The following is a 22,222-nucleotide window of genomic DNA, read 5'->3' on the forward strand; positions in this document are numbered from 1 at the left end:
ACCATGTTCCTCGTTGCAACAGTTCAGGCCAAACTGGCAAGCGAGGTCTTCTCTGGAATGATAACCAGCATCCGGGGATCAGTTTTAGGGTAACACCCTTCATCAGTCAGGATAGCTTGAATCCAGGTCTTTCCTGGAACGGAAGAAAGCACCCTGGGACTGATTTTAGGGTAACACCGCACATCAGCCAGGCTAGCGTGAATTCAGAGGCAAAGTGTGCAAGGGACCCATGTCTGGCCATACACAGCCAACTTAGAATAAACAAAGAAAACTCAAAAAGATGATGGTCGGGAAGCTGAAACTTTTCAGACACTCACCCCCAGTCATTATTAGATCTGGGTTGAATTCACCATCATTCTTTAGCTCACTTCGACACCACAGGTCAGACAGAGCCATATGCTAAACAGTCTTGAACCTGTTCCTCATGGGAATACTTCAGCCCAAACTACCAAGCCAGGTCTTCCCTGGAATTGAAACAAGCATCCTGGGAACCTGTTGTTGGGTAACAACCAACATTAGCCAGGCTAGCTTGAATCCAGTGGTGAAGTGTGCAAGGGACACATGTCTCGGTATACCCTGCCAAATTAGGGTGAACAAAGCAAACAGAAGGAGATGATGGACGGAGCGCTGAAACTTTTCTGATTCTCTACCCCAGTCACTGTTAGATCTGGGTCGAATCCATCATCATTCTTTAGCTCACTTTGCCACCCCAGGTCAGACCCAGTCATATGCAAATCAGTATTGATCCTCATCCTCATGGGAGAACTCCAGCCAGAACTGCCAAGCCAGGTCTTCCTTGGAGCAGAAACAAGCATCCTGGGATGGGTTTCTGGGTAACACCCCTCATCAGCCAGGATAGCTTGAATCCAGTGGACAAGTGTGCAAGGGACCCATGTCTGGGCATATCATGCAAACTTAGGGAGAACAAAGCAAACACAAGGAGATGATGGACGGAGCGCTGAAACTTTTCAGACACTCACCCCCAGTCACTATTAGATTTGGGTGAAATATATAATCATTCTTTAGTTCACTTCACCACCTCGGGTCAGACCCAGAATCATTTTGACCCTGTTCCTCATGGGAACAGTCCAGCCTGAACTGCCAAGCCAGCTCTTTCCTGGAATGGTAACAAGCTTCCGGGGATCGGTTTCGGGGTAACACCACTCATCGGCCAAGCTAGCTTGAATCCAGTGGCAAAGTGTGCAAGGGACCAATGTCTGGGCATACCCTGCCAAATAGGGGCAAGCAAAGCAAACACAAGGAGATGACGGACGGAGTGCTGAAACTTTTCAGATACTCATCCCTTGTCACTATTAGATCTGGGTTTTATCCATCATCGTTCTTTAGCTCACTTCGCCATCCCAGGTCATACCCATCCATATGCAAATCAGTCTTGACCCTCTTCCTCATGGGAACATTCCAGCCCAAACGGCTAAGCCAGTTCTTCCGGGGAATGAAAACAAACATCCTGGGACCAGTTTTGGGGTAGCACTATTCCCAAACCAAGGAACCATTCACATTGTAAGAGTCACACTGCAAATGAAATCAGCCATTAACTAGAATGTGGTGGCCATCTTTGAACTCTAGTAAAATAAGGCAACAGAAGGATGTGCTGTAAATCAGACCCACTGCATGACAACTGAATGAGGAAGCCTATATCTGGAGAGTGAGCTCTTTGTGACACACCTGTTTGTTTGTCTGGCACATGGATTATGCAGTGCTCCCTTTACAATTTGTGATTGAATGTTATGCCTGGCACTATTCAACATGGCATTCTAAGGTTGTCCCCAAATTCAGAGCTGCTCACATCCAACTTGAGAAAGATTAACCAGAGTAACCTGGCCATTATAATCTCAGATTGCTGCAAGTCCAAGGCATTTATGGACAGCAAGCTCTATTTTAATTAATTATTTGCGATACTATCTTGATGGTTGGAACACAACTATAGCTCTCACTTATCAAGCTAAACTCCTCGCAAAGAGCATCCTACTCACACACCTCTCAAGTCTCTAAAATAATTTCTCAGACACCAGTGCTGCATATAGATTTAACACCTCTGCCACACTAGCATGCTGAACCAATGCAACTAAAGCTGAGCACATCTACAGTCCTCGTGCACAACACAACTCTGCCCACTAAAGGACAACACTCACACAGACCTCTCAAACCACTCAGAATGGCTCTGGCCTGCAACGTCTCCTGACTAAAACACTACAAGACCACATTAATTATTTTTGCATCCTAAACAAATGCTAGTTAACATTATGCGCTACCAAATGCTGGTCAGCTCTCAAGTATAAGGATGCAATGGACTCAAATTACCAATACATGCCCAGAGGTCTGATATATTATAAGACACCCGTAGGATACAACTACCTGAGAAAGAGTGGTCTAGTAACTAACAGTTATCTTACGATAATCTAAAACAAGCATTAGCAAGGTTAATAGGAATATCTTTCGACATGCTGGGTGTCCGGAGTGTAACAAGAATTTTCAATGTTGTAAGCACATCATTTGTGTATCTGCTGCTGTGTGTGTATGTAACTTTACGGCTATCACCTCTCTGTATTGCAGTGTGCGTGAAAGAAGCTTGCACTGTAACAGTATGTGCTATAGTTGCCGTTCATTGCAGTGAGACAACAAAAATGTAATTGCTCTCTGTACACAATGTATACCTGAGATAAATAATTTAATTTGTTATCATTTGATGTACTCTTGAGATATGTAATAGTAGGTCATGTATCACAATGCAAACTCTCTAAACGATACAATGAATAGCCAAAAAAATAAGGAGCGAGGTATAGTCCTCTAGGCAGAGAACAACCCAACTTTACGTGCAGGTTAAAGAGCTAGTAACATTAGTTCTTGCCGACAGATGCACTGTCAAGCCAGACCTAGAAAGAAAATAAAGATCTGGTGGTGCCTCCAGCTAAATCCATTTTGTACAAACACCAGTTTGCAGGCCTTTGGAAACCAAGATCAAATGTACATACCTTCAACTCCTCTGTAAGGCTGGTCTTTGGCCCCAGGATGCTTCCCACCATGCCGTCGGTCACTGGGAAGTTGTCTGGGATTTTGTTGCACTTCTTGATCATCATTGGATCGACGCCATTGAGGAACTGGTACCCAAAGAAAGCATCTTCTCTCCAGTGCTGTGACACATACTCTAGACAACAGAGCACAGGAATTATAATAAGATTACATTGTCTATAAAATATTTCCCATTGTGAGTGCTGTTATCATTAAGAGGATAGGTTCTTCTCACTTATTTCCCTCCAGGATAGTCTGCCCTACTTTTATGGTTTGTCCACTTTGAGCTTATTACGTTTCACTGATTTTCTCTGCATTTGAGGGAATTGGAACTAAGAGTCTATTAGTGTGGGAAATGGAAATTATCATATCTATATTTTTGTAGTAATGACATAGTATAATTAACAGAGCTAAATTAATGTATTCTTAGCACAAGGATATATCCATTATGTGTATGTTGATAAAGTCATATCTGGTCATCTGCATGGAACTTAATCAGTGAACTGCAATTCAGTAACGACATCTCTATTATGAGCCCAATTTATTTACAATGTTGGTTGCTCCGGTATAATCAATTGGGTTAGGATAAATATTTATGTACATGGACATACCTATGTTAGAAATGTTTAGATGTTTTTGTTTATAGTTAAATTAACAACATAAGACTAATCCAATTTTTTATGAATCAAACACACAACATAATAGTATGCTAATGCTGGTTCCTATACAGAACATGTCTGTCCCAATGCTCCCTGTTTAGTTGTTAAATCCAAGGGGATCATAATTAACTCCAAATTATTATTCATAAATTCATAAAACTTCATCTCACATTTGTCAAACTCCATAATTCTAGTAAAAATTTATTTTTATAACATCATTTTCTGCTATGACCTTGTTCTAGATACATATGTCTAATAGTGTATTCATTAAGTAATAACAAATTGGGACTTTCCATTTGCTTTTGAGCATTCTCTTCATTGAACCAACAAATCTTACTGCAGCCACAGGAATTTGCATATATGCAAAAGGTTATCTTACAATTAATATAACTCTTGATATCATCAATTCTGTGAGGTGTGTAGTTTACAAGATAGTTCGTTTTCAGTTTTAGTGATTACAATTGCAATTCCCACATTTGTGGAAGCCCTTTGAATTCGTTTAAAATCATGAATATATTTTTGCTTTGATATGCAGCACTATCACTTGAATGGAGAATGTTCTTGAGGATTTTGTATGTTTTATCTGTCAGTTGCAGGTCTGCTCCAATATATAGCTTGATCTGGTGATCCAGTTTGAAAATGTGCCAATGTTTGATAAGAATCTCAGTGGAATATTTAGTGCCTGGTTTAGATCTTGGCAGATGGGTTACTACATCGCAAATGTGACAGGTATCCCTTCCGCAGTATTACAAGTGAACTATATCATATGGCACATGTAACATAGTGGACGGGATATTCATCACATTTGTGACAGATTATGCATCAGGAGGGAGATTTGTCTAAGGTTGCTTGAACAGATTGATCTTTGTGATAATAGGAGCTGTGATCACAGAGGGAGTGGGGGGTGGGGTGCGGTTGGGATAATGTTCAACGATTATGCTCTTGTAACTGATGTAATCTGTAATGCAACGATCCTAAATATAAAGCGCTCTGATACCCTCTGGGGTCTGGTTCACGCTATATAAAACTTTATAAATAAAAAATAGAGAGGCGCAGATGGGAGATGGCTGGAACCGTTAAGGAAATATCCCTTAGCACTGGCAGGGCTGGCAGGATGTTGATGAGATGGCGGGGGGGGGGGCAACGAGTACCGGTAGTAGTGCTGAGCCGGAAACTGAAAACAATAGAGTAAATGGATCTGGGAGGGGCCAGCAAAGCTTCAATGTTCCCCCTCAAGTGCCAAAGAGATACGAGGCCCCGAGCGCAAGGCCGCAAGCGTGGGTAGGAAACAGGGTGGGTCCCAGATAGCTGAGGGACCGGCTGGTGCTGTCCGGTGCAATGAGTTGGGATGTGGAGACAGCATTAGACCAGCAGGGGCATCGAGAGACACCCTCGCCATTAGGGAGCAGCCTTATATTACGCTGGGTGCCAGAAGGTTAAAATCTTTACAATTGTATAAAAAAAAGAACACTGACACTGGTTAGCATAAGACCAATAAAAACCCATTATGGAGCAAATAACGTCATCCTGTTTTGTAGTGATGAGATGCCTCAGGTTTCCAGGTCACTTTGTGCCTTTTTTGTGGCAATTAAAATCATTGGTTCCGTTAGACTAAAACGAATCTTAACAGCCAGAACGATTTATGGTGGCAAGTAAAAGCCCTGAGGCTTAGCTAGAGACATGGTGTGTCCTGCTGACATGAAGTAATTAGAAGTCACTGGTGGAACGCGTATTTTTTGCGGCTTTTGAATTAGACAAGTTGTAAGATTTGTTTTATAAATCTTTCTTTGATAAACTGAATATATGATGTTTTCTTAAAAAAGAAATTAATAAACCAACTTATAACGTACATTTGGAGTTGTGAGGTTGAATATCTCTACTGAACAAAGTGCCTCTTTGTGGTTCTACTTATATTTGCGGGGTGAGTGAATGTTGAAACATGGCAAAGAAGAGATCTAATTAGACTAGTTGACCGACTGTGAAAACCAATAAATGAAATAACACCAAGGGAACATTTCTGTTTTAATCTTGTGACTTACCCAGTACCCTTTTGGTTGAAGAGTTACTCTCTGTTTTTTATAATTGATTAACTTATACACAGTTGAAGACTGCCCTGATGATGCCTCTTGTAAAAAGTGTAACAAGAATGCCAGCAGATGAAGCATTTATTCAAAGTATGGGCAGATGGCAAAGAGTAGGGAGGAAGGAAAGACCACAGGATCTGCGTTAGGACAGAGGAGGAGAGAGCAATAGATGGGATACGAAAAGAATTGGCAGAGCAGCCATTTAGTGCCAGATCAATCAGATAGTTTACAGCTCTTGTAGCAAGGGCTCATCCCTTGGGGAATCGTTCGAACTGTCAGGTAAAGAGGACTGGAAGTGACATCAGGTAAATGTGCATATGTTTCTCGGATTAGAATTATTTAGGAAAAATCAGAAGACAAGAGGCGTTTGGTAAAACAGGAACAGTTTGTTTAATTGAACAGTTTGGCAGGAAGAGCAAGTATAGGCACGAGGTCTGGAGACTGTCTTAATTCATATTCTGTTAGCGCCTTCTTATATACAAAATACAACAGGCAGTAAAGGTTTTCCTGCATACAATATATGGTGAGCAATGTTGGTTGCTGCCTTAGAGTAATTCATTAATGGTCAAATGGTTACTACAGGTGGGTCTTGACCTTGCGTGGAGACAGTGTGGAAAGTGATGAACATGTTGCGATGTCCAGCATGGGGAGTACCTGATCACTACGTGTGCTAGGTCCTGATTGACTCTGTGTTCCTAACACATTTGGCATCTTACTTTATGATGTTTTTTAAAAACGCTGTATACCCCCTCAGACCATTTGTGCTTTATTGGGGCAACCTCCCCTGATCATTATAATGGCGGTGTGCATATTTGTGGGATTGATCAAGAATTTCTTACCCAAGGGCCAGCTATGCACCCTTTCACCTGTGACACATAAATCAGTAAACCTGGGCCTGGATAACAGGCCTGCCTGACTACGTACTCGCTTGTTGGGGTATATTTGCAGTTCAAAACTGACAATTCTATTGATAAGGAAGATTTTTCATTATTATTGATCTATACATTGATATCCATGCTAGCACATATTCATTTATTTCCTCCAACGGGAGTGAGAGGTTAGCTTGTAAGGTATGGTACAGTGTGTCACATCTGTGGAAGCATTATTTGGTGACTAATATCGTGGAAGTGAGTAAAGAGTCCTGAGTATCAACTGTGCGCCTGAGAGCGGAGGAATGGATGCTGCCAGCCGACATGCATTTCCAAGAGGAGAAGGTGTGGCCTTACAGCCAAAGATGCCTACTTGGAACTAGGAAATTGGTTCAAATCCCAGTGTCAGCTCAATAACCTGCAATTCTGAGAAAATCATTTAACCTCCATGTGTCTAATTAACCGAAGCTGACCCTATGTAATGCAGCTGGTGTTCATTTAAAGGAGTCGAATTCCCCAGGGCCAAGTAGTGCAATGTAAAACTGAAATCAAAAAGCTTGTACATCACACAAGCACACACACAACCTGTAAGGCTATTTCGGAAGTTAAGAGATAGTGTAGTCCTGCTGTTCAGCCTGACCAAGGTACTCCAATTATAATGCATGGTCTTTTTCAGTTCCTGTCAGAGGAGGCCTGTGTGTTAAAATTTGCATCTGTGATGGGTTACTCAGGTGTATAAATCACTGTGTTGAACCAGGTTAAACTGTGATGTGCCTAAGGCTTTCAAGTTCCAAGCTCACTCAATCCTCAGCTATACACTAAAGTATCCCACGAGCAGGAAAAGGAGGCAACAAAGGTAGATTTTGAATGGATAACAAGCAAATATTCATTAATACCCTTGTTTATAATGGTAATCCTTAAATTGTAACTACATTGTAAAGAGTTCTGGAGTGCCAGCAAGCCTCAAAAATCAGATTGCCTAATATGAGCATGACACACAGAATGTACACACTGTATGGTCAAAGAACATTTCCTACCTGAACTTGCAGTTTTATAGGTCCCAAAAACCCTCTTGAGGTCTTGAAGTGATTTCCAGGATTCCTGACAACCAAAAAATCCTTTCAGTTTGATTTCCAACACTCTAGGAGCATGAGAGAAGTTGGTTTTACTAAGAACCATCACATCATGATAAGTATAATGCATAATGCAAAGTTTATTTGAACATGTTGCTCAGTGGATTTTTAAAAGGTGTATTTTACCAAACATGAATGCTGTCAATATTCTAAATATTTGCAGATTTTTACCAGGCAGCACAACTTTGAAGGAAAGCTTTGGAAGAGTAATAACGCTGGAATAAGTAGGAATAACAATATATTAAATACATCTTTTCTACAGTGAGGAAAGAGTAAGATGCAAATATTTTCCAATGCAAGAATTTTTCTAGACCAAAGTGTCATTACTGTGTAAGTTTGGGACAAGGAGTGAGAGGATTAATGATTACATGGAAGAAGAGGATATAACATCAGTTCTGTTCAAAGAAATCATGAGCCACAAACAACGGTGATAGTGCCAAGAAAGAATGGTAAAGACTGCCTAATAAATCAGGTCTGTGTTGTTAAGAGTCAAAACTGACAGGGAACAGTAGATGGCCCTTGTGGTCTTCCTGCATTGGTTGTTATGCCAACTGTTGTCTAGCAAAATAAGTCAACTTGTAGTATTTGCCAAATTCTGTTGCCTGAAGTTGACTACTGTTGATAATGGGTGCTTGCCATCCTCTGATAACTCACTAGCTGAGTGTCTGTAAGCCTTGGTGTGTACCCCGAATGTTTTGGCGTTTGGGCAGAAAGTTCAGCTATGCCTTTAAGAATAGCAGAGGATGCCTTAAAGATTGATTTGGAATATATAGAGTGCAACTACTTAATTAACACAGCCATCTCTCTGTGTAATTTAGCCAATTCAATGAGACAGGAAGCATGCAGATAAGAGCTAAACAATGCTTGTGCATAACATGCATACATCATAACTATGAACTATGAATGATTAGATGGCAAACACTGAGTATTTTGGAGTTACGACGGAATCAGATTAGGAATAAGACCAACTGTTCTTTCGCTCACTCTTCATTCCATATGGAGTGGATGCAATTTTAAAATGTGTTTAACAAAACGACTGCCCATTTGTACTATGGTTCTTAAAGCAGGAATCATGCATTGTGAACACTGGGCAGTCCGTGGTAGCAACTAGAGTAAAAGATCTTTGCATTCTAAAGAACAACCTTACTTGAGTCATGCATGATTTCAATTGCAAGTGGCCACTCTTAGAAGGAGCCTGTCTTATAAGAAGTCCAATTGCTATGGAGGATACAGTTCCCTTTAAAGCACCAATGTATATTTGTTCTGATTGCCATGGCACTCAATACTTACGAGCCACTCACTCTGAGGCCAAAAGTTAGTATTTTGGTAATGGAGAATTTAACGTTTGAGTCTAGTTCCTTGATGTCAGCCACATCAATGCATCTTGGAAAGGCTTTGTGGTAAACTTTCCACCTGGCAGATGTTGAAGGATAGAGAAAAGACAGGAGAAAAGTGTCAATGAATACTTCAGTCGGAAAAGGGTGCTAGAAACCTGCCTTATATACATAGCAGAATGGCTAACACAATTTGTTATTCAATGATCAATAACAAGTAACTAAGGGGCATATTACCAAGCAATAGCGATAATCATCGGTATGCATGGTTAGCGGCTAAAATTATATCGCCGTGCTCCGACGATTTTTACCGCTGAGATAACTTGATATTATCAAGGTTTATCTCAAAAGCGGTAAAAATCCTGCGAAATGCATGAATATCGCTGAAAAATCAGCGATATTCATGCATTATCGTGACAATGCTCTTAGCCATGTTATCCACCTTCCATTGGATAACATGGCTAAGAACTGCTCTGGCCAGGCGTTAACTTTTGGAGATATTCGTGCTTAGCGCGAATATTTCCAAAAGTAAGGCTTTGTTGATAATTGGAGATAGCGATATTGGCGATTGTTTCCAGTCGCTAACATCTTGGCACGCCCACTTTGCATGTCATTAGCGATAAATATCGCTGACATGCAAAGTGGGCCCCAAGATGATCGCTATCTCCTACAAGCTGTCGCTAACTGGTGTTAGCGACAGCTAGGTAATAGGGCGATAAAATTATCGCCGCTTTAGCGGGAAAAAGTCCAGCTTAGGCGGCGATAATGGCCCTTGGTAATATGCCCCTAAGACATTAAAAGAAAGTATCTGTGTGAGAGTGAAGGGTATGGGCAGTGGTAGGGCTGTTGGGTGTAATAAGCAATTGGGCTGTTGGTTGACTGGGGTGTGAGCATTAGTAAAACAACAACCACAATCCTTGTCACGATGAGGCACAAGCCAGCCTTAAATTATCCCGTGCTCAACCCCTGGTAGGTTGACACAGAGCAGTCAGGTTTAACTCAGAAGCGATGTGTAGAGTATTAGTGCAACACTCCAAACAGTAAGAATGTAACAAAAAACACCAAGTTAGAAAAAGAGTTTAATACATAAAACAAGACCAGAACTGACAGAAATCCAATTAGTAAAACTAGAGATGTGCAATTTTAAAGATTGTAGTGAAAATAGCGCCCAAAAGGACAAAGCACTGACTGTGGTTATCTGGTCGTGCTGGTAGGGCTTTGGGTTGGTTGGTGTCGGTTCTGAAGGAGCTGGCAGTTGGGTGGGGAGGCGTTGAGTCCCTCGCTGTAGATTCCGATAAGGCTGGCAGCTGTGAGGCAAGGCTTTTTACGGGTTTCACATCTGTTCCAATGGGGACCACACCTATGCTTGGCAGAAAGACATTTAGGTCCACTTCCAAGAGTCCAGGACTGGACTGGCACCACTTGGGAGAGCAAGACTCAGATGGCAGGGTCCAAGTGCTGGGTTCAATGTGGCTGTGAGCCTGCCGTGTCCCTGAGGTTTCTGATCAGGAGGCAGCCAGCTAGCTTTTGCAGTTACTCTGGGTTCAAGAGATACAAGACCAGTCCTCACCCAGGCAAAAGGGCAGCAGGTCAGCAGTCCTCCAGAGCTACAGTCCAGAAAAGTGGCAGTCCATTCAGCGGCACAACACCCCTTACTGTCAGAGTGTCCACAGGTCCAGAAGTGTACTGAAGAGGTGGTGTCTGAGATCCAATTTCAATACCAGGTGGGGGGGATTCGAGAAACTCCCTTTGAAGTCTCACGGCATCCTGCCTTCCCTGCCCTGGTTCCTGACTAAATACAGAGGGTATGCAGCCCATTGTGTGGAGGAAGGACACAGCCTATGCAACTGTGAGTGGGGCTGTGCCCAGCATCTCCCTCCCATTAAACAACAGGGGTTTAGCTTTAGCGCAGTAAGGCTACGCCTCTCAAATGTTCAAAAAAACAAAACAAAGTGCCAGTATTGGTCAATATTTTAATAATTTTGCAGGTCCAAGAGAAACACAACTGTCCTGCATGGACAACTCTTTCAATCCAGATTTAATCTCAAAAAGTTTTTTTTATTTTGTATATTTAAATTTCTTTAAAAAAAATCTGGGGTATTTGACAAATATTTATAATCAAACCATTATAAACAGAATTCTACAAGCGGAGCTCCTATTTACAAAGACTATGTGAGAGTATGTGCAAGAACTTGTGGAAGAAAGAAAGTATATAACACAACAAAAGACAAGACGTACATTCGATGTCAATCCATAACACTAACATACTGTGTCTCATTTATAATCAACATGTATAATACATTTGTGAAAAAGAAAAGGAGGGAAATGGAAAGATCGGTGTTTGTGTGTGTCCTAGCCAATTAATTGTCTTAATTTATACAGGCAGGGCAACTATCCAAGGATTGTTTAATCAATGTATCTAATTATCAATCAACATAGGCCATCAGTGTTTGCCGCCGGATTACAGGGATGGCGTAGTATACGACTTTCCATTGATCGTAAGGCTAAATGGGACTTATCATGGCTCCTTAATAGCATCACTGTTTGGAAGACTGACTTACTTCACCTAGCCCTTGGAAAAGATTAAAGAACTACCTGTTGTCGATACTACTGTACAAGCGAAGATAAATCGGTTAAAGATAGACCAATGGTTTTACAATCAATAAATTGACACTAATTAAGAGCACGATATAGGATACGACGCAATAGAGCCTTGAGAAAGCCCGAACGGGGCGAAACGCGCGTCGGCTGTAGATCAATTGAAAAATAAAAGCTTAAATTTTCTACAACTTATGGTCTTTGGAAGTTGCTTCTGACAAAGAATATGGACTTACAAGAAAAGTGCTATAATTGCACAGAGGATAAAAGTGACTATTTTGATGTGCACTGGTGTATTACGCAATTTGAGCTGTCCTACAGCCTGAATTGTTATTTGGGCAGGAGGTGCCAGTTGATGCTCTAGGTGGATGTGCATCCAACGTCAAAGCTGCACTCAATATTGTTTGTTGTGTGCGAAATTGGGTTGAAATTGTAATTATATGTGAACAAGAGAAGTAAGGTTGATGTGCGGGTCACTATAGCAAATCCGCCATTCTTTGTACCTCATAACATAGGCCATCACATATGCTTTCTAAGTAACTATTTTCAAAAATACTTTTTCAAATGAATAGCCTATAGAATAGTGAAACAAACAAAGGGTTGACGCGTTTCAAATCCCCAAAAAGTGACATGATTATCTTCAGGACCACATGGAGAATAAATCTGAAAAACAAGAATGACCATTCTTACTGTCAGCAAAGAACTAAACGACATTCAACTTAACATTCAGTCACCAACTGCACTCAGTCGTTACCTGTCAGCCTTTAAAATCCATTTTCTGCAGATGATCTATGAAAGCATCTCCCTCTCATCGTCCCCATGAAGGCCCATCCAGGCATACCTTAGCTCTCTATTGTGTGCGACTGTCTAGTACTAGCGTACTCGTAAACGTTAGCCCAGGGACCACAAAGTACGGTCAGTGTTGTGCCTGAGGACTACACAGAAGTCAGTAGGCTTGCGGTATTAAGTCAGGTGGGTCAGGGATTATTTAAGGAGGTCCAAAAAATATGAAATAAGTGAGCAAGCATTTATTTGCAGGTTAATAAAGGCTTCCCATTTAATTAACATTTTTTTCTGAACATTAGCGCTCATCAACTATACAGCAGCTTGTGCTTCTGTTTTTCGCTAGAGGGTCAATAGGGCCAAAAGTGTCCCATTCGGTCTTCCTTCGAGTATCACCGGTATAGGAGGAATACACAGTCTAACTGCGAACTACACCCAGTTATGTGACTCAGAGACAGTCTGCAGGTACTACATGGCTAAGGCAGGAAAATAATGAGTATCAATGGGAGAGAGAGGAAAAGAAAGTTCACTTCCCCTTGTATATGTATGAGAATCAAGAGTAAGGAAAAAACATTTGTTTTTTATGAAAAAAACATTTGTTTTTTATGAAGGCCCTCACCCACCAACCTAGTTGGTGGCCTACTTCATCATTGGGACCCACCCCGGGCACCGGGTGTGCCTTGGGTGTGATGCGATGCATGACTACAGAGGAGTGGGATTTGTTAAGTGAGTGTGCGGTGATGGTGCTGAGAGTGTAGGTTAAAAACTGTCCTAGTGGTCCCAATATCCAAACAGACTATTTTAATGATGGGCCCTTGGCAGTGTTAAAAGCAAGTTGGCGGATGGAAGTGGAGGTGACTAAGGACTCCCACATCCAGTGTGGTCAACATGTTTTAGCCAGGCCTCTTGTTAAATCTGGCTTTCATCAGGACCTTATGTGAAAAGTGAATTAAAAAGGTAGTCTGCAGAATATGTGTGACCAGCTATGTGATGCACTCACTAAGGTGCAATCTATGTGAGAGGATAGTTTCCTCTAGCGGTTTTGTACCTGTAATGGGTAAAAAACACATACCCATAGTTCGGACTGGACTGTTCCCATGAGGCACAGGGTCAGAGCTGATTTGCATATAGCCAGTGTCTAACCCAGGGTGGTGTGGAGTGCAAAAAAACGATGGATTTAGGCCCAGATCCTTGTACTGGGGTGAATGTATGACATTGTTCTACATTCTGTCCATCAACTGTGTTTTTTGTAATTTTCACCCGAGTGTGCTGGGTATACTCAGACGTGAGTCCCAGGCTCTCCACACCCCTGGAGTCAAGCTATCCAGGCTGATGAAGGCTGATAGCCAGAAACCGGTCCTTGGATGCTTGATTCCGGACTGGGAAAGACATGGCTTGGTAGTTCGGACTGGACTGTTCCCATGAGGCACAGGGTCAGAGCTGATTTGCATATAGCCAGTGTCTAACCCAGGGTGGTGTGGAGTGCAAAAAAACGATGGATTTAGGCCCAGATCCTTGTACTGGGGTGAATGTATGAAATTGTTCTACATTCTGTCCATCAACTGTGTTTTTTAAAAAACACATAAAACAAACAAACAGCACACATTTATAGTGATTAGCTTCAAATAAGGCACATTCAAGTTATGTGACTCCGTACCGTCGTGCCCGTGCTCTAACCGAGATATGTGCAGTAGTGAGATATGGTATGTGACAGTATGTGATGCATAATAGTCGTTTGAACAATATGCGCTACTGTGCCCAGAAATCAATCGCGGAAAGTGCATTAATTCAATAGAGTGGCAATTGTGCAAAAGGATACATAAAAACATATCAATTCTTACTCTGGTATTATCAGAGAAAAACCCCATGAGTTCTGGGAGGGGGCCCGACTTTTAGTCACACACTGGCGGTGTAAAAAGGAAAGAAGAAAGACACACCAAGCATCACTGATGCAGTAGTATGATTTCCGGAAAGACCTCCATGGTCAGAGACTGCAGCAAAAAGCCCCCCCCCCGGCATCCCCATTTACTTCGTCAAAGCACGCTACCTGTGTGTCAAACCTGCTTGGCCTGCATCGGAGCTCCGTCGATGCTAGAACCTGGTCATGGCGGGGTTTAAGTACCCTCCATACTTCACAGGTGAAGACAATCTCCTGCTCAACGCGAGTAGCGTCTGTGAAAAAAAGGTTGAGACAGAAGACTGACACATAGCTGCATGTATGCTGGTGGAAGCTGACACCTGGATATGTGTGGCAAACAAAACAGGTGATGGAACGAATGTGGATCAATGTCACACATTCATCCCAGTCCAAAGATCTGGGCCCAAATCCATCGTTTTTTTCCACTCCACACCACCCTGGGTTAGACAATGGCGATATGCAAATCAGCTCTGACCCTGTGCCCCATGGGAACAGTCCAGTCCGAACTACAAAAGCCATGTCCTTCCCAGAACGGAATCAAGCATCCGAGGACCGGACCGGTTTCGAGGTAACACCTCTCATCAGCCCGGCTAGCTGGACTCCAGTGGTGTGGAGTGCCTGGGACCCACGTCTGAGCATCCCCAGCGCACTTATGGCGGTATTGCAAACAAAACAGGTGATGGACCGAATGTGGATCAATGTCACACATTCATCCCAGTCCAACGATCTGGGCCCAAATCCATCGTTTTTTTGCACTCCACACCACCCTGGGTTAGACAATGGCGATATGCAAATCAGCTCTGACCCTGTTCCCCATGGGAACAGTCCAGTCCGAACTACAAAAGCCATGTCCTTCCCAGAACGGAATCAAGCATCCGAGGACCGGACCGGTTTCAAGGTAACACCTCTCATCAGCCTGGCTAGCTTGACTCCAGTGGTGTGGAGTGCCTGGGACCCACGTCTGAGCATCCCCATCGCACTTATGGCGGTATTGCAAACAAAACAGGTGATGGACCGAATGTGGATCAATGTCACACATTCATCCCAGTCCAAAGATCTGGGCCCAAATCCATCGTTTATTTGCACTCCACACCACCCTGGGTTAGACAATGGCGATATGCAAATCAGCTCTGACCCTGTGCCCCATGGGAACAGTCCAGTCCGAACTACAAAAGCCATGTCCTTCCCAGAACGGAATCAAGCATCCGAGGACCGGACCGGTTTCGAGGTAACACCTCTCATCAGCCTGGCTAGCTTGACTCCAGTGGTGTGGAGTGCCTGGGACCCACGTCTGAGCATCCCCAGCGCACTTATGGCGGTATTGCAAACAAAACAGGTGATGGACCGAATGTGGATCAATGTCACACATTCATCCCAGTCCAAAGATCTGGGCCCAAATCCATCGTTTTTTTGCACTCCACACCACCCTGGGTTAGACAATGGCGATATGCAAATCAGCTCTGACCCTGTGCCCCATGGGAACAGTCCAGTCCGAACAACAAAAGCCATGTCCTTCCCAGAACGGAATCAAGCATCCGAGGACCGGACCGGTTTCGAGGTAACACCTCTCATCAGCCCGGCTAGCTTGACTCCAGTGGTGTGGAGTGCCTGGGACCCACGTCTGAGCATCCCCAGCGCGCTTATGGTGGTATTGCAAACAAAACAGGTGTTGGACCGAAAGTGGATCAATGTCACACATTCATCCCAGTCCAAAGATCTGGGCCCAAATCCATCGTTTTTTTGCACTCCACACCACCCTGGGTTAGACAATGGCGATATGCAAATCAGCTCTGACCCTGTGCCCCATGGGAATAGTCCAGTCCGAACTACAAAAGCCATGTCCTTCCCAGAACGGAATCAAGCATCCGAGGACCGGACCGGTTTCGAGGTAACACCTCTCATCAGCCCGGCTAGCTTGACTCCAGTGGTGTGGAGTGCCTGGGACCCACGTCTGAGCATCCCCAGCGCACTTATGGCGGTATTGCAAACAAAACAGGTGATGGACCGAATGTGGATCAATGTCACACATTCATCCCAGTCCAAAGATCTGGGCCCAAATCCATCGTTTTTTTGCACTCCACACCACCCTGGGTTAGACAATGGCGATATGCAAATCAGCTCTGACCCTGTGCCCCGTGGGAACAGTCCAGTCCGAACTACAAAAGCCATGTCCTTCCCAGAACGGAATCAAGCATCCGAGGACCGGACCGGTTTCGAGGTAACACCTCTCATCAGCCCGGCAAGCTTGACTCCAGTGGTGTGGAGTGCCTGGGACCCACGTCTGAGCATCCCCAGCGCACTTATGGCGGTATTGCAAACAAAACAGGTGATGGACCGAATGTGGATCAATGTCACACATTCATCCCAGTCCAAAGATCTGGGCCCAAATCCATCGTTTTTTTGCACTCCACGCCACCCTGGGTTAGACAATGGCGATATGCAAATCAGCTCTGACCCTGTGCCCCATGGGAACAGTCCAGTCCGAACTACAAAAGCCATGTCCTTCCCAGAACGGAATCAAGCATCCGAGGACCGGACCGGTTTCGAGGTAACACCTCTCATCAGCCCGGCTAGCTTGACTCCAGTGGTGTGGAGTGCCTGGGACCCACGTCTGAGCATCCCCAGCGCACTTATGGCGGTATTGCAAACAAAACAGGTGATGGACCGAATGTGGATCAATGTCACACATTCATCCCAGTCCAAAGATCTGGGCCCAAATCCATCGTTTTTTTGCACTCCACACCACCCTGGGTTAGACAATGGCGATATGCAAATCAGCTCTGACCCTGTGCCCCATGGGAACAGTCCAGTCCAAACTACAAAAGCCATGTCCTTCCCAGAACGGAATCAAGCATCCGAGGACCGGACCGGTTTCGAGGAAACACCTCTCATCAGCCCGGCTAGCTTGACTCCAGTGGTGTGGAGTGCCTGGGACCCACGTCTGAGCATCCCCAGCGCACTTATGGCGGTATTGCAAACAAAACAGGTGATGGACCGAATGTGGATCAATGTCACACATTCATCCCAGTTCAAAGATCTGGGCCCAAATCCATCGTTTTTTTGCACTCCACACCACCCTGGGTTAGACAATGGCGATATGCAAATCAGCTCTGACCCTGTGCCCCATGGGAACAGTCCAGTCCGAACTACAAAAGCCATGTCCTTCCCAGAACGGAATCAAGCATCCGAGGACCGGACCGGTTTCGAGGTAACACCTCTCATCAGCCCGGCTAGCTTGACTCCAGTGGTGTGGAGTGCCTGGGACCCACGTCTGAGCATCCCCAGTGCACTTATGGCGGTATTGCAAACAAAACAGGTGATGGACCGAATGTGGATCAATGTCACACATTCATCCCAGTCCAAAGATCTGGGCCCAAATCCATCGTTTTTTTGCACTCCACACCACCCTGGGTTAGACAATGGCGATATGCAAATCAGCTCTGACCCTGTGCCCCGTGGGAACAGTCCAGTCCGAACTACAAAAGCCATGTCCTTCCCAGAACGGAATCAAGCATCCGAGGACCGGACCGGTTTCGAGGTAACACCTCTCATCAGCCCGGCTAGCTTGACTCCAGGTTGAGTGTGTGACATTGATCCACATTCGGTCCATCACCTGTTGTGTTTGCATATTCCGCCCTAAGTGCGCTGGGGATGCCCAGACGTGGTTCCCAGGCACTCCACACCACTGGAGTCAAGCTAGCCGGGCTGATGAGAGGTGTTACCTCGAAACCGGTCCGGTCCTCGGATGCTTGATTCCGTTCTGGGAAGGACATGGCTTTTGTAGTTCGGACTGGACTGTTCCCATGGGGCACAGGGTCAGAGCTGATTTGCATATCGCCATTGTCTAACCCAGGGTGGTGTGGAGTGCAAAAAACGATGGATTTGGGCCCAGATCTTTGGACTGGGGTGAGTGTGTGACATTGATCCACATTCGGTCCATCACCTGTTGTGTTTGCACCTGGATATGTGTGGGCATGTACTTCCCTCTGTCTATCAAGGGAGACTTTACATTGAGACATTTAGGCTACCAGCAAGGTCTGAGCAAATAGATGTATCGGAGCAGTGGAATATGTTTAAAGCGACAAAAGTCACAACAATTAAGTGAAGCGACTGGGTTCTCTTAGCTCTATCAGTTACATGTACTGTCTAGGTGTTGCTAAAAAGGGAAAGAGACTATGTTCTTGTAGTTCGCATATTGTGTAGCTTTGTTAACTGAGAGAAAATGTGTGAAAAAGCGCTTGATTTAATGTAACGTAGCACCAATGTGGTGTCAGTGGTTGCGCAGTGACACAAGTGTTCTGCTGATTTTTGGGATTAAAATTATAGTTTGTACAGGCACCAAAGAGGTATCAACATTTTTGACAATTCTAAGGAGCTGAATAATTCAACATGCACCAAACAGACAATTAAAACAGATTAGAATATTAGAATTTTGAGCACTCCATTGCAGACAATGGAGTGCTCTGGGCTTCTACAGGCCGGTAGAAGCCAGCAAAGCAATATTCTAATGTTTTTTGTTCCATACACAGTGGCTGCTGTGAACAAAGGCCTCTCTGGGTCTGAAGGCATTAAATCCCCTCAGGTTCCGAGAGGCCTTTGTTTTATTTGTTAGAACATTCTTCCCTCTAGTGGCAGAATGTTCTAATAGCCTTATAGCCCTCCGTAGCTGGGCAATACGAGCCATTAAAGTCCTGCTTCCTTTTTAAAGGCCCTCGCCTTCTGCTTGGGACTTTAATGCTGGAGCGGGTTTTCAGTGGCCGGTATAGCCCTCTACGGCAGGCTGTAAGGCTGTAGCATGGCATCAGCCATAGTGATAAGTATACAAGTGTTGAATGGAAGGTCACTTTCCTCACCCTGTTGGGGCTAACTAAAAAATCATACCTAATTCAAGCATGGACAATGCTTTGGTCTGATATTGGTAACATTTTGCAAGGACAACACCTGGGCTAACATTTTCACTTCTGCTTTTTGAAGAGAGGGCAAACCTATAGTGTACGGGGTTGATTATACGTGGTGGTTCTGAGAAACTGGTTTGTTGGTTGAGGGTGGTGAAACCCAATTCATTCAACAACCACAATCCTCGTCAGAGTGAAACATAAAATGTCACTAAATAAACCTGTGCTTATTTCTCTGGTAGTGTGGCATAAAAACAGTTGAGCTTAACTTAGAGGGAACGTGTGAAGTATTTATCTAGCAAACAAACAGTAATAGAGTGAAAACACAAGAAAAATCACACAAAAATTTTGAAGGAGTAGATTTTATTAACTTTTTTGACACCAAAACAACAAACATCCAATTATTACAAACACAGATATGCAATTTTAACTGTTTAGGTAAATATAAATAGTGATTAAAAGCACAAAGTGACAATTTTGGTTATCTTGTAGTGCCAGACAGGGACAAAGTCACAAATTTGGGCCGACTGAGATGGAGAGCGGGCCGGATACAGGGACCAGGTTAGGCCTGCTGAATATGGTACCTTATGTACTTTACACATGCCGTTGCGCTATGCAGCCGCGGCTCAATAGAGCGATGCGGGAAACCGTCATGCACTCGGTTATGCTGAGTGATGCAGGGTCCTGTGTAGAGTTATGTCATGCTGCGTCTGTTCCGATGAGGAGCTGCGAGGGCTGCATCACTTCTGATAGGGGCCACAGCTTGCTTTGCAGAACACCTTTATCCCAACATCCAAGGTTTCAGGACTTAGAAGGCACCTCTATTAGAACTCACAGTCCATGCACAGTGTTCAAGCTTGTTGGCACTTGTTTCTCTGTAGTTCAGAACAGGAGTCCAGTCAATTAGACCTTGGAGTCACACCGATGGTCTTGGATTTATGGTGCATGTTCAGTTCTTCCCTCAAGTAGCAGGGCAACAGAGTACTATCTCTTGCAGACAGGGTAGCAGAGGGGCGGGGCAGTCCTAGCAGCAGATCAGCAGGGCAGCAGTGTAGCAGGGCAGCAGCAGTCTCTCTCACTCTTTCACCGGTCCAGGAGTGCTCTGATGAGATGGTCTTAGGTTGTTCATTTTATACCTGGTCCCCACTTTGAAGCGAAATAAGCTTCTGGAGCTCCCCCCCCTTCAGATGTATCAAAATGTCCTGCCTCCCTGCCCTGGTCCCAGTCTATCTGGGAGCAAAATTTGCTAGTGCGAAGTCCATTGTGTGTGAGTTTGGCCAGTGCCTTTGAAGCATAGTAGGTGACAGCTCTGCCCCCATCCCACAAGAGATGCCCATCCTGCCAACACTCAGACCCTCTATAGTGATACTGTGAAAGGAATACACAAAGGTCAACCACCAACTACACCTAGTCATGTGACACAGGAACAGGCTACAACAACTAAATGGTTAGAAAGAAAATGCCAACTTTCTAAAAGTTAGTTTTGCGCCTCACACAGAGGAATTTCCGCCCAGTCAAACTAGCAGTTTAAAACTGCTATCAGGCTGCAATAGCAGGCCTGAGGCTGGTTTAAGGGGCTACTTAAGTGTGGTGCACAATAAGTGCTACATGCCCACTATTAGCATTTAACTTACAGGCCTTGGGTCTCTGGTCTATAACTTTACTAGGTGATTAAGTAAATTAAATATGTCAATCAGGTATAAGCTGATTTTCCCATGTTGTAGAGAGTCAGCACAAACACTTTGTGCACTTTACCACTGCTAACCAGCTCTGGAGTCCTCAGACCCCCAAAACACTGTCAGAAAAATAGAAAGTGTGAAGGCAAAAGGCAAAGGGGTCACCCTGCAGAGAGGACCAAGTCCAACCTTGATAGAATGACTTCTGTTGGAGACTACATTTTACATGCTGTCAGCAGCATCATCACAGATACCTTTGCAAGATAACCAAAACACTGCAGCTGTCCAGTACATTAAATCAACTCCTAATGGACAGGGGTACTAATTTTGCCACTACCCAGGTCAATATATGGTTGCAAGCTAATTAGCACCTTGCCCAACAATTCAGCCTACCATTGGATGATACCTATTTAGTTTCTACTATAGGCATGGGCCATGGTCTCCACAGGGACTTTAGCATGCATCAGCTGAGCTCTAGACCTAAATGAGACACTAGGAAGACTAGTTTACTGGACAATAACCACCTATTGCAGCTGCCTAATACCTTTATCAGACGTACTCGAATGGACACCTATACTATCAACCGGGCCTCACGTGATTGTAGTCAAAAGCCTTTCTTAAATTCTGACAGCCGGTGTGATCCTACAAAAAATCGAATTACAATGATTAATGTGCCAAAACATCCCCCTCTTGAAGATTCGAGGATAAGGACTCCCTCATAAATAAAGTGACACATTTGATCAGGCACATTAGGGGCTGTTGCTCGGTATCTCTTTAATATTGTGTTCATAGATACAGAAACATTACATTTGGTTTAACTATTTAAATGCAAGTCATTTGAATGGGAATCTGAACCCACAAAGGATAACGAAAACATATGTGATAAAGAATAACTGCAATTCAATACATTGAACTTTGCCTTCTTCAACATTGCTCATAGTGATTGAAAATTGTCCAATAAACAGGCCACCAAGTTACTTTATGAAAGACATTAACAATTCCCCAAAACTTCACATATCTAAACAAATCTCCCCTACATGCACTTTTCAAACATTATAATAAGAGAAACTCTTGGCTCTGAATTTTACATTTGGAGGATGCTTACAACAATTACAATCACTAGTGTTTGTAATAGAACTATCAACTTAAAAAAAATAAAGACATTACCAATATTACATTGTTTTTTTTCATGTGGTTTCTAAAAATAAAATACATCCAATGTTGAATGGAACATATAGAGAAG

At 43.7% G+C, this 22,222-nt stretch overlaps 1 protein-coding gene across 3 annotated transcripts in view; it reads right to left on the reverse strand.

Moving 5' to 3' along the window:
• LOC147678093 (hydroperoxide isomerase ALOXE3-like) overlaps positions 1-22,222 on the reverse strand; it is a 227,913-nt gene that overhangs the window by 100,457 nt on the left and 105,234 nt on the right. For all 3 annotated transcript variants that reach the window (XM_086946569.1, XM_086946568.1, XM_086946567.1), the window contains 3 exons: positions 9,066-9,188; positions 7,680-7,783; positions 2,994-3,166 (listed from right to left, as the gene is read on the reverse strand). In XM_086946569.1, the coding sequence (XP_086802695.1) occupies positions 2,994-3,166; positions 7,680-7,783; positions 9,066-9,188 (400 nt within the window). The remainder of the gene's footprint in view (positions 1-2,993; positions 3,167-7,679; positions 7,784-9,065; positions 9,189-22,222) is intronic.

This window comes from Lissotriton vulgaris, chromosome 12, assembly GCF_964263255.1.
Source record: "Lissotriton vulgaris chromosome 12, aLisVul1.2, whole genome shotgun sequence".
Classification (NCBI taxonomy): domain Eukaryota; kingdom Metazoa; phylum Chordata; class Amphibia; order Caudata; family Salamandridae; genus Lissotriton; species Lissotriton vulgaris.